Below are 12,887 nucleotides of genomic sequence, written 5' to 3' on the forward strand. Positions count from 1 at the left end.
TTTCAGGTGTACAATTCTGTATTACATCATCTATAAATCCCATTGTGTGTTCACCACCCAGAGTCAGTTCTCCTTCCATCACCATATATTTGATCCCCCTTACCCTCATCTCCCACCCGTGTTACTGTTTTTTTAAAGGAATGTCAGGCTTAGTGATAGGCACATGTGGGTTCTGAGCAGAGACTGTTTATGTAATAAGCGTTTCTTGAGTACCTGTTACGTGGGAAGTGAATAACGTGGTCCCTCGGGGAGGTTCTGACACCTTAGTGTCCTTGTGCATTTCACAGTGTCAGCTATTGGCTGGCCATTCTGGTTATCTATTCTTTCATTCAACAAATGTGAGTGCTTGCCATGTGCTAGCTACTGTCCTGGGCCCTGGTTATGCCTTGGTGACTGAGGCGTGGCTTCCCGCAGGGATGCACAATCAAACCAGCTTGTTAGCTACAGTGATATCTAGGATTTTGAATACACCCCTTCCTAAAATACCAGAGAAGTGTCTGGACTACCAGCAAACAGACTTACCCGCTAATCTTATCTGATTTTTATATCTTAAAATTGTCCTTGCCATATGTGTTTTGTCATTACATTTTCTTTAATTAATTTTGGTTAATTTCCTTAGTGGTATGAAGCCTAGAAGTAGACAGGTTTTGCTTTAAATAGCTCTTGAAATATCATTTGGATTATGGCCTTATTAGAACCAGAGGGAAGCATAACCTACCCTTGGGGACAGGCAGGTGACCTCCAGGGCCCCCCCGGTGTGGGTGTTGAGGCCCAGCCTGTGGGTGTCTGAGGGGCCCATGAAAAGAAAAGGGAAGGTGAGTAACAAAATGACAGGTGATAACTACATAGGGAGGGTTTCCTATGTACTGACAAGGTGGTAGGTGGGGCGGGGGAAATGCGATTATTAGCGGAGGGCTCGTTGGAGCACTCCTAGTAAAGGTAAACTTGGAAGTCACTTACATGCCCTTTTTATATTAAAATTCTGATAATTAACCGAAAATTAATTGAGATTTTTATTTTGAGAGGTAAGCTTTCCATTTATTGCTTTTCTCTTGGTATTGGTACCCAATTCTAATAGCTCATTAACAGGTATTTGCTATTAGAATCAAATCCAGTTTATAAAATGCAGCCCTTCACTTGCCCTCTGGTGTCGTCACCGCCTTAGATCCGGAAGGCGTCTTAAGCTGCCTCAGCGTGTGGGATAGCGGTTCTCCCCAGGTTCCACCCTGGAGGTTCTGATTGAGTCAGTCTGGGACAGAGCGGGTACTTGTGTTTTTAAATGGGTCTCCCAGTGAACTGGGTGTAGAGCCTGAGCTGAGAAAAGAGCCGTCAGGGTGTCCTGGATTTGGCAAGACCTGAAAAGCAGAGACATACCCCCATCTGTGTGTCTGGTGCTTTCCTCCCAAGCACTAGAGGCTTTTGTGACGTACCCTGCCCACTCTTGTTTTGTGCAGGGAGATGAATGAATCCTCTTTTCTCCTTTATGTCTTGAACTATTCCAACCTCATAAATAAAGCTTCCATGGAGGCTGATAGGTCTTTGTGGTGTTTTTTTGTAGAAAGAAGAGACAGTTCAGGTTCTGTGTCCCCAACTACTACTAACCAAGAGGAGAATGAAGAGATCTGTTTGTACCATATCCGAAAAAGTTGTAGCTTTCAAGGTAAGTTGGCGGAAACCCTTCATCCATGTGCTGGTGGGATAACCGTGTCTCATTCCTGGAGCTCTGCTCTGAGGCCATCCTGATGTTCTCTCTCCCATCCAGAGAAGGTCGGGCCTTGTTAATCATGAGCTGCTGTGGTATTTGGCCAAACCAGTTCTGAAGCAGTTTTGTTGGCAAGTTGAGGATGGGAGGAATTAAATTTGCATTTCTAAAAATCAAATTGTAGATAAGTTTTGGGGAACATAACTGGGTCTTGCAGCAAGTGAGTGTCAATTGTTGACCCTTAGTCAGCTTAGCATGAGGTTGCAGACGTGCATAAGACATGGGTGCCCAGTAAAGTGAGAACAAAATAAGTGTCCTTCATAAAGAGGGGTTGTAGCCTTAGAGGTGGCTTAGAAACCCGGAAGGCCCTTCCTGAGAAGGAGACACCCGTGTTCGCTCTTGGTGGGATGAGTGATTAAGTTGGGCTTTTCTCTCCACAGTCCCTCTTTTACCAGAAGTAACAATTCTTGTGTGTATGTATCTGTATTTTCACTAAACCTTTGTTTTCTTCTTACTGCTGTCCTGGGCTTTGATTGAAGAAAGATTCCTTCTTAAAATTTGTGACTCCTCCTAAAAAACAATCACCACAACTTCCTGTTTCATTTTCAGTCTTTAAAAACTATCCAAGCAATTCATGAATATTTTACTTTGTAAGAGAGTCAAATAATACAGAGTAAAGTTTGAAGTTCTCCTTCAGCTGTCCGTGAAGGTAAACACATGCCGTGTGGTCATGATACTTGTTTTAAGTATTTTTCGACAGATGGGAGCATGTGACACATATTTAACCTGCTTCCTTTACATTATATCTTGGAGGGTTTTTTTCCACGTTAGTGTCTGTAAGTCCACCTTGTTTTTAAAAATAATTGTGCAGTATTCAATTAGAGTGATGTTGCATTGAGCATCTGAGTACACAAGTATTTCCATAGATAAGTCCCTGGAAATGGAATGCTAGCTAAAGAAATACGTGTCATATATACACGTAACGTAGGTTTTTAAAATCAGCGTGGAGGTCTAATTTACACACAATAAAATGCACCCATTTGAAGTGTACACTCTGAGTTTTGGTTAATATGTCACCCGTGTAACCATCACTGTCATCTAGATAGGGAACAGTTCCCTCATTCCAAAAATTTCCCTTAGGCCCCTGGACAGTTAATCTTCACCCCCTAATTTTCTGACCTCAGGCATTCCTTGATCTCCTTTTTATCACTGCAGATTAGATTTGCCTTTACTAGAACTTCCTATAAATGGAATCATACAGTATGTGGTATTTTGTGAATTTTTATGATTTTTCCCATTTTTGAGGGGTTCTTTGAGCTCTCATATCGAGTTGCAAGAGTTTTGATTATTCTTTATACAAGTCTTGTCAGGTATAGGCATTGAAAATATATTCTCCCAGTCTGTCTTTCATGTTCATTTTCTTTAGGGTATCTTTTGAAGAATGCTAAGTTTTAATATTGATATCTATTTTAATATTTTTTGATGGTTTGTGTTTTTCGTACCTTAAAAATCTTTGCCTATTCCAAACCCACAAAATTGTTTCACCTGTGGTGTTTTCTAGAAGTTTTGTAGGTTGAGCTTTTATGTTTAGGTCTAACTGTAATTTGATCTGTTTTCTCTATTTCCTTAGTTATCGATTCTTCTGTGTGAGTCAGCTTCCTGTCTGTCATTTTTCCTTGGTTTTGGGTGACTCATGGTTGTCTGCTCGTGTTGGTACTCAGAATTCCCATGGCAGGCTTAGCAGGGAAGAGGCAGTGTGCCTTGGTTGCGGGGTGGGCTGCTGGCATGTATCCTAGGACAGGGCTTTGGTGACTCACTCGCTCACACGCTTCTCTCCCTCTCCAGCCCTTCTGTCCACATTCCCATTCCATGGGCAAAATAGCAAAGTTGCTGAGTACAAGCACGGCACGGAGGAGTGCCTGCTCTTGGGTGTTCCCGTCCTTCTCATGGCCTCATGTCTTCCTGTGCTTGCTACATTGAACTCTGAGTTTGTGAAGCCCCCGGCCCTTACGACTTCTGCATACTTTGTGTGCGTTTTTCTCTCTCCTTTTTCTCTTATCAGTTTGATTCTGTCTGCTTCATAGTTTTAGGAATTCTTCAACATATTTGATCTTTTGATGGAACGTTTCATTGTTTTCTAGTGCTTTTGAATTTATTCTTGTCTGTGGCCTGTCATTTCAAGGGCTGTAGGGAGACAGCGGATGTGGATGTGGGTACTTGGCCAAGTTGATTTGGTTTCTGTGGCTCACCTGGAAAGCCCAGACTCTGGAATGCTGCAGTGGGGTGAGGAACATTAGAAAGAGGGAAGGCAACTGAGGAAGGGGACAGGAGGACCAGGGCAGGTGTGGCGAAGGGGCCTCATGCTTTCATCGCTGAGCTGGGCCTCAGCTCTTGCCAGCCACGGTGGCTGTGATAGCCTGTGTGCACCCTCCTCTTCCTGGCGCCTGCTGGCTTGGGGGTGGCGGGGGCTCCACGCTCAGCTAAGATTGAGATTGGAAAGCAAGCACTTGCTGTTTGAGCACAGTGCCTGCCTTTGGCTCCCATGGCCTTCCCCAGGAAGTGTCAACCTGGAAGGTGGTGGGTGTTGTGCCTTCTTAAGGGGAGAGCCTTTCTCCAGGCCATCCAGGGTTCACCTGTGGCGTGGTGTCTGGAGGCAGTGACTGAACACTTAGCAAGGATCATTTCCCTTAGTGCCCTTAGGAGGGGACAGAAGAGCTTACTGGGTTGTAACCTCTGGACCACAGCTTCAGCCTCATCTATGCAGACCAAATATGTGTATTTAGTCAGGGTATCTCTAATTTTTTTTTCCTATTTCTTTTTTTTCCCCAAAAAGAGGCATTCTGCACCTTGTTGTGTGTCTTTCTACCTCCTAGCATCTGTCTGGGAGGCAGGTCTGTATCAGAGCGCACGGAGCTTCCCGTTCCTTTTCTGGCCTGTCTCCCTTCGCACTCACAACATTCCTCTGTGTGGACATACCAGAACCTCAAAGGATATAGAAGGTCGGGGGAGGGTGTGGACAGCATTCCAGGGGAGGACCCTGTATGAACCCTGGCGAGGCAGGAGGGAAGAGCTAGGAGCAGTCGAGGCCTCGGGGAGCGCAGGGAAAGGGGGAGTCATCCGCTGGAAACCATAGATCTGGGCCAGTGTGTGTACGTCTCCAGGGGCACAGCAGTGTGTTCAGAGACCTTCAGGGTGTGTGTTGTGTGTTGAGGCGAGGTGAGTATGTTAGCAGGCAGAAGGATCAAAGTGCTGGAACCACCCTGCTGATGCCCCTGTGCTTGAACGTGTTGGGGCTGGGATGGCTCTAGTAGAGATAAAGCTGGCTCAGTTTTGATGTGACCACTGCTCGTCCACCTGCCACATGAATAGCAATGATGCGTAGTCAGACTGTTATCTGCAGGGTGGAGCCTTCAACCTTCTTACGATCAGCGTCTTCACTGTCATGAGATGAAAGTCATGTATAATGTAACCTGCCGACGTGTCTTTTTAAAAATCAGCATAATGTCCTGTTAAAAAGGGAGGCATAAAAGTAAAATGTATATAATAAAATACGTAGTACTTCAATGTCTAAATGCTAAGCTAGCTCTGTACTAAACAAAGTCTCCCCCACAGATTTCCAGAACGTTCCCCGGTCAGCAATCAGAACTACACCCGTTGAGAACCACGGGACTAGGCCGTGCTGTCTAATGCCAAGGGGTCTTATTTCTTTATGTTTTTATTTTAGATAAGTGCAATAAAGTTCATTTCCATTTACCATATCGATGGCAATTCTTGGATGGAGGCAAATGGAAGGATTTGGACAAAATGGAACTTATTGAAGAGGCATATTGCAATCCCAGCAAAGAAAGGTCGGCAATACGTCACCTTTTGTCTGCTTTGTATCTGGGCTTTTCTGTGTGGTGTGGGAAGTTTTGACACAGCAGTTTACTTTTGATCACACACACAGACACTCACTCACTCACTCAGTGAGCAGACTGGTCTGTAGGTGGAAGTTCTGGCCTGGGAATCGGACGCTAATGTTTGTACTGGGTGTCTGATGCCTCTATTCCTTCTTTCAGGGAGCATTGTGGGCAGGGAGGTGGTGGTACCAAGTGAGTTCTGAATTATTTGCTGTTGGAATTGATCATGTACTTATTTCCTCGTTGATGAGTGCAGAAAAATGAGAGGCAGTCATTTGTGAAGTTTTAGCCTTTGCCTGTGAAGTCGTATGGCTGTAACTGCTGTTTATCCAGCCATTCACGTCCTTATTTTTCTAAGTGTGTCCCAGTATTTTAGTCAATTCAGGGTAAATGGGGAAGGCCTGGGTAGCCTGATTTTCAAACACTTACCATATCTTGGATTGAATTTACTAAAATGTGTTGCCATGAGAATTTGAGCCTACTTTTTGAATGGATGAAATAAAATTGTGCTTAGAGTGAAATTATGTGCAAATTGCTACTGGCAAAGTATGTGAAACAAATTACTCCCCTTAGGAGGATTAAATGGCTCACAAACCACACCCTTGCTCTCTCTCCCTCTCTTTTATTCTGAGGCAAAATTTACACACAGTGAAGTGCACAGATATTAAATGTATAGTTCAGTGAGTTTGACAGCTGCATGCACTCGTGTAGCCAACAATGATCCAACAGTAGCTCATTTTCATCACCCAGTAAGTCCCCCCCTGTCCCCTTCCAGTCAGCGCCAACCCCTGCAGGCCACCATTATTCTGATGTCTGTCACCAGAGATTAGTCTTGTCTGTTCTTGAACTTCATCGGAATGGAACCATACACTGGACTGCTGTGTCTGGCATCCTTCTCAGCACTGATCCAAATTCCCAAGACTCATCCAAGTTGTCTTGTCTCCCAGGCTTCCATAGGGCAGATGTTCAGGGATGGAACTGCTGCGGTTAGGCTGGGTCCATCCTCAACTCTCTCAGGTGATGCCACATTGTTTTCCAAAGTGATCGTGCCACTTTCCACCCCCATTAGCGGTCTGTAGTGTCCCATCTCCCTAATGTTTGGTCCTGTCTGCCATCTGAACTTTTCCCAATCGGGGGGTGAAAATTGATATCTTCGTTTGCACGTCCTATGAGGTAAAGTGTCTCTCCATATATGTTTGTTGGCCATTTGTGCTTCTGCTGTGAAATGTCTGTCCTACTAGACCGTTTTGTGTGTCTGGGGGGAGATTGTGTTGTGTTTTAGTTGTTTAGTTATATTTATGTAGTTTTAGGAATTTAAAAAATTTCTGGATATTAAACGTGTGTTGAAAATAAACTCTTCCTATCAGATTATGGTATCTTTCAATGAAAGAAGTATTTATCCGTCTTTATTGTTTTATACTTTTTGTGTCATAAGAAATCTTTCCTTGTCCCAAGACCGTAAAGAAGTTTTCCTGAATTTCCTTTAAAAAGTCTTAAGGTTTTAAGAACTGTATTTAATTTCTCCCTGTATGTGGTGAAGCATGGATCTAGTTTCATTCTTAGGCAGGTGAATTACCAGTTGTGCCAAAAATCACTTTTTAAAAATTTATTTAATTTAAAATTTTAAAACTTGTGGTAAAATATACGTAACATAAGTATACATAACATAAAATGTACCATCTTAATCATTTTTAAGTGTACATACAGTTCAGTGGCATTAAGTACATTCACATTGTTGTGTAACCGTCACCATTAACCATTTCCAGAAGTTTCTAACATTTTTCTCCCTTTTTTTTCTTGATTAGTCTTGCAGAGATTTATTAATTTTACTGATATATTTTTTTTTGGAATAGTCAGCTTTTGTCCTTTTATGATCTCATATTAGATGACCCATGGTTTATTTCTAAGTGTATTTTATTTTATTTTTTATTTATTTATTTTAAAGTTATTTTCATTTATTGTGATTACTTACACATTTGAATTAATTTTTATTGTCCGTCTTGATTTTTGCTATTTGACATGCTTTTTGTTTCATCTTTTTTTTTTTTTTTTAACTTTTATTTATTTAAGTGTGTTTTTCCAGGACCCATCAGCTCCAAGTCAAGTAGCTGTTTCGATCTAGTTGTGGAGGGCACAGCTCACAGTGGCCCATATGGGGATCGAACTGGCAACCCTGGTGGTATGAGCATCACGCTCTAACCAACTGAGCTAGTGGGCTGCCCCTTGACATGCTTTTTCTACATTTCTTTTATATCTTTGGTCTTAGATAAATTTTCCTCATTTGATTTTTTTTTTCATTATCTGCTAGTTTGGAAGTTATGTACCAAATATCTGTTCTTTCAGTGGTTACTCTAGAAATCTAAATAGGCACTTTAACTTAACAAACTTTAGTGTAACAATTTAAGCTAGTTTATACTTTTAGTCATTCTTTTGAACTATAAAATAATCATGAACATTGAATTCTGATTAGTTCCAATCAAATTTATTTACTACTAGTACTATGAATTTGGGCAAATTACTTAACCTTCCTGTGTCTCAGTTTCCTCATTGTCAAGTAGATAAAATAGTAGTTTCTATATCAAAGGATTATTTTGAGAATTAAAAGTTGATATATGTAAAACACGCAGAACAGTGCAAAGCATGTAAAATGTGCTATATAAGCGTTACTTCTATTCTTTTTCTAATCCCAGGAGTTAGAAATTAGCATTGTTTTACACAGTCAGTATTTATTTGTCATTTTGTTTTGTGCTCACCATTCCTTTGCTATATGTTTCCTTCTGGACCATTTTCCTTATTTAGTTCATCCAAAAGTTGCTTTATTGAGAGTCTAGTGGCAAATGTGTTTTTTGTTTGTCTGCAAGTGTCTGTTTCATCTTCCTTCTTGAAAGATAGTTTTATTGGGTATTTTCTTTCAATTCTTCAAATATTATACCATTGTTTTCTGGCTTCCATTGCTTCTAGTTAGGAGTTAGCTGTAAGTCTAAATGTAGGTATAATAGTTCTCTAGGGCTTTCATAGCAAACTTGGTGATTTAAAACAACAGAAATTTATTTTCTCACAGTTCCGGAGGCTAGAAATCTGAAATCAAGCTGTTTACAGGAACACACTCAATAAACACTCAGCATATGTTAACTGTTGTTATTTCGGTTTCTAAGGATTCCCTTTCTTACCAGCTCAGCTGTGCATTTTAAGAAAGAGTATTTTAACCAGCGTTTTCTGTGTAGTGAAAGAAATGTCATGATAAGGAGTTTTCCATGTTACCTCGATTTCATTATTTTTGCGTGGCAAACTATCTGAAAAGCAGTCCTCCCCTCCCTGCCTTGGAAACACTTTTTTTAAATGTGCATGTCACGTTTACGTTCATCTACCAGCTGACGGTCTAGAAGACCATGGATAGAAGCTGAGGGGCCTGTGTTCATTTGGCTGGTGGAGTTTTCAATGTGCTTCTCCCGTTCTTTTGCAGGATCCTCTGTGCTGAGTCTGCGACCTTTCACTTTGATTCTCTGAACTTTCAGTCGATGACATTTGGTGCTGCCCGGGCTCGCCGCCTCTCCACAGCCTCCTCAGTCAGCAAACCTCCACACTTCATCCTTACCACCGAGTGGATTTGGTACTGGAACGATGAGTTTGGTTCTTGGCAGGAATATGGAACACAAGTAAGTGTGATGGAAAGAGGGGGAGTGTTTCCTCCTAAGGATCCATATGGAGGAGCCTTTCTAAGAACGGCCACAGGATTGTTCCAGGGGGTCAGTGATAGAGCCAAAGAACTCCTAGGTTGTTTTCTCCCTGAACTCAAGATGTAACCTCAAATTTCAGGTCCAAATTACTTCCACCCATATTAACTTCCTAGGGCAGCCGTGACAAAGAACCACAAACTAGGTGGCTTAGAACAGAAGTGATTTATTGTCTCAGATTTCTGGAGGCTGGAATTGAAATGAAGGTGTTGTCAGGGTCATGTTCCCCATGAAACCTGCGGGAAGTCCTTCCTTGTGTCTTCCTAGATTCTGGTGGTGAGCTGGCGATCTTGGGTGTTCCTTGGCTTGTAGCTGTATCACTTCAGTCTCCTCCTTCGCATAGCGTTCTCCCTGTGTGTGTCTTCACATGGCCTTCCTTCTATAAGAACATCAGTCATGCTGGATTAGAGGCTCATCTTAACTAATTACATCTGCCGTGACCCTGTTTCCAGATAAGGTCATGTTTTGAGGTACTAGGAGTTAGGACTTCAACAGATCTTTTGGGGGGAACACAATTCAACCCATAATCTAATCTTATATTTAAAAGAATTACTGTTCTTGGCCCACTGAAGTTTCCTGCATCACTTGTCATCCGTGAGGTGATGGGCTCCAGGATGCATTGCCCCTGTCTGGATCCCCTTTGGATTATTCTCAACAGGTTTCTCGTGTCAATTTACCTTTTGCATTTTCCCCCTTTGCTATGATCAGCTTTACCTTGATCTAAAAGCTCCACAATTACCTTCACCCTTTTGTACCTAAACAATCCATCCATCTGCTCGGAAGGAAAGACCCCCATTTATTTCCCTGCTCACCATAATCTGACTTCTATTCCCATTACTCATTCCTCTGGTCACTGTTCACGGAGCACCTGCGGGAGGTGGGATCCAGGCAGACACAGCCCTCATTGTACTGTGGACGCCAGCAAGGGGCTCAGGTGCCAAATCCCATGGCATTGCCAGCCTTTGCCCAGCCTGCTGCCCACTCCCTTGTCACTTTGCTGGCATTCTTGCTCCTCCCTTTGTGGGCGTCTTTTCCACTTCCTTTTGTGGATTTGGGGTTTCCCGGGGTCCATCCCACACCCCTGTTCTCCCCACTTGTGTGTTTGCACTGCGTGATCACCTCAGTTCTCCTGATAGTGGTGGCCCCCTCCAGTGAACTCTGTGTCTGTCTCCAGACCAGATTCCTCTTTGAGTGCCAGACTTGTGTGCCCAGACACCCACCTGATACTTCTGCAGCCCCTTTGCTTTTTGTTCTGGGCACTGTGCTAAGTGCTCTGTGTGCCTTGTTTTAATTATTTTCCAAGCCTTGGAGGATGGTATGACAGTACTGTATAATGATATGAAGGTGACTGAAGCAGTTATTAACCCTGTTACAGAATTGAGATAATTGAGGTTCAGAGAAATTAACTTGCTGGGGTTATAGAGTAAACAGGTTTGGAGCCAGAATTCACACTCAGTTAGTCCATCCCAAAATATCAGATATACTGTAGGTCATTGGAAAGATGGTGACAGACCGAAATGGATAATTGAAAAAAAAATAGAAGAGCTCTCCAAGGACCAGAAAGAGAAAACGAGATGGCCCTCTGATTAAAGGGTGGCGGGAACAAGACTCCACAGGGAAGAAACAGTATTGCTCAGGCCGTCCAGTCAGGCAGCATTTGAGAATCCACTGTTGATGTGTCACCTTCATTTGAATGCTCGTATCATTCATCCGTTACGAGTAATTGAATGCCCTCTCTTCTCTTCGTTGCTCCCATCGCCGTCACCCTGGTTAGCGACACCCACGTGTACAATCTTCTGTTTTCCCTGGTAGCTTTAGGAGGCAGTCGTGTTGGCTTCTGTTCGGTGCCTCCCTCTCCTGCTACATGCCTGCTCCCTCCTCTGCGTCCTGCATGACACAAATGTCATTGTGAGCATGTGTGCAGCAGGGTGACGAGGATGGCACCCAGTGTGTCCCCATCATCGGACGGCCTTGCCTCCATGAAGTAGTCCCTGGTTTCTCCCCTCACAGGGCGTGGAGCACCCCATGGCCAGTGTCAGCAGCAGCGACCTGGAGAAGGCCTACCTGGCGTACCTGGAAGCAGGGTCTGACGCCCAGCCAGCCACTTTGAAGTTCCAGGCTGGGAAGCACAAGTACGAGTTAGACTTCCAAGGTACGTCTGCCCCGCGGCCCCCAGCCAGCAGGGCCTGGCCATCGCTTTGCTGTGCCTTTTCCACGGGAACCCTGGAGGAGTTCTGTGTACACACTGAGGGCCAGGGAAGGAGTGAATGGGGGGTCTGTCTGTCCCGGGGAGACAGACCTGTAAGCAGGTGATGCCAGCCCAGGGCCTGAGGAGAAGCTTCCTGGGGGCTGAGGAAAGAGGACCCTGAGGAGGGGGCGGGAGCCCGGAGTGTGGAGGGACAAGTGGGCGTGTGTGCAGTGGTGCTGTCCTGCTGGCCATGGACGAGTCCCTCTGCGTCCGCGGATTAGCAAGTGCCGTAAGTGGTTCTGCTGTGTGGCTTGGCCTCATGCTCCCCGGGGTGGCAGCATCTCTGTCACCTTCTCTGTGGGCGCCTTCGGCACAGACGAGCTGCAGGTTACACACGTGCTAGGCACACACTTTAATTAAAAGTTGCTGGGAAGCAGATTTTTGTGTGCTCGTCGTGTCCTGAAACTGGGCCTTAAGTGACTTGTCCCAGTTGTCTTGACAGACAGAAGCAGGCCAAACACTCTGGCCAGTTCTTCCAGTGGCTGATATTGGAGGATTTTTTTTTTTTTTTTTTTTTAAGTTTTAGTTTTTCTGTAACTTCTCTTAAGCTATTTCCACATAGATTTATCAGCCCAACCTTGTTCAATTCAGTTTTACCTTTAAATTCACGTCTGAATCCTTCTGGATGTTCAGCAATTTTAAAGAGAGTTAAGTGGGCCTTACTTTAAATACAGTTTACTGTTTTCCCTATTTTTGTGGCCCTTCATTCTCTGGAGGGCAGCAAAGTGTCTTCAGTGAATTACCCTAAAACCACTTTAACTGCATGCGTCTAGCCAGTTGTTTTTGTTGGTGGTTTTGTAGCACTTGTGGTTTTGCTTAAGGTAGAATCGTTTCTGCCTTGATGGGCCCTTTCAGAGATTCTTCTTTGTTTCTTCTACTCTTTAATGAGAACTATTGCTCACCTGCTTTTGGCATCTGCTGGAAAACACCAGCCATATGTGACATTGTTCGCAATCCAGTCTGATAAACACAAGTGCGCTAAAGGGGACAGTGAGAGATACGTGAAATAATAAAAGTTAGAACTGCCCTGAAAATCAAGTCTACATAAATAGCACCCATCCGACTGCTGCTGACAACAGTCTGAAATATTTGTTAAAGTATTTGGGGACTAGCCAAACAAATAAGGCAAAAATGTCCGATGCAGCCTTGATCACTGTCACCCTAGGCTGCACCCCGGGGGCAGAGCAGAAAGTCAGGTGAGGGTGGGGACGAGGTCGCATGCAGTTGACTGCACACTAGGTGAAGCATGCTCACCACAGACGGACCCAGGCTCACCTGGCTGGGCACAGTTCTTTTTTTTTTTT

The 12,887-nt window shown here is 43.8% G+C and overlaps 1 protein-coding gene across 1 annotated transcript in view; it reads left to right on the top strand.

Annotated features, from left to right (window-relative positions):
* Positions 1-12,887, top strand: part of PARP12 (poly(ADP-ribose) polymerase family member 12) — a 30,742-nt gene that overhangs the window by 7,731 nt on the left and 10,124 nt on the right. Inside the window, exons 4-7 of the mRNA XM_019750170.2 lie at positions 1,559-1,660; positions 5,427-5,550; positions 9,065-9,257; positions 11,346-11,487. Coding sequence (XP_019605729.2) covers positions 1,559-1,660; positions 5,427-5,550; positions 9,065-9,257; positions 11,346-11,487 — 561 coding nt within the window. The remainder of the gene's footprint in view (positions 1-1,558; positions 1,661-5,426; positions 5,551-9,064; positions 9,258-11,345; positions 11,488-12,887) is intronic.

Source organism: Rhinolophus sinicus, linkage group LG11, assembly GCF_036562045.2.
Source record: "Rhinolophus sinicus isolate RSC01 linkage group LG11, ASM3656204v1, whole genome shotgun sequence".
Taxonomy (NCBI): Eukaryota; Metazoa; Chordata; class Mammalia; order Chiroptera; family Rhinolophidae; genus Rhinolophus; species Rhinolophus sinicus.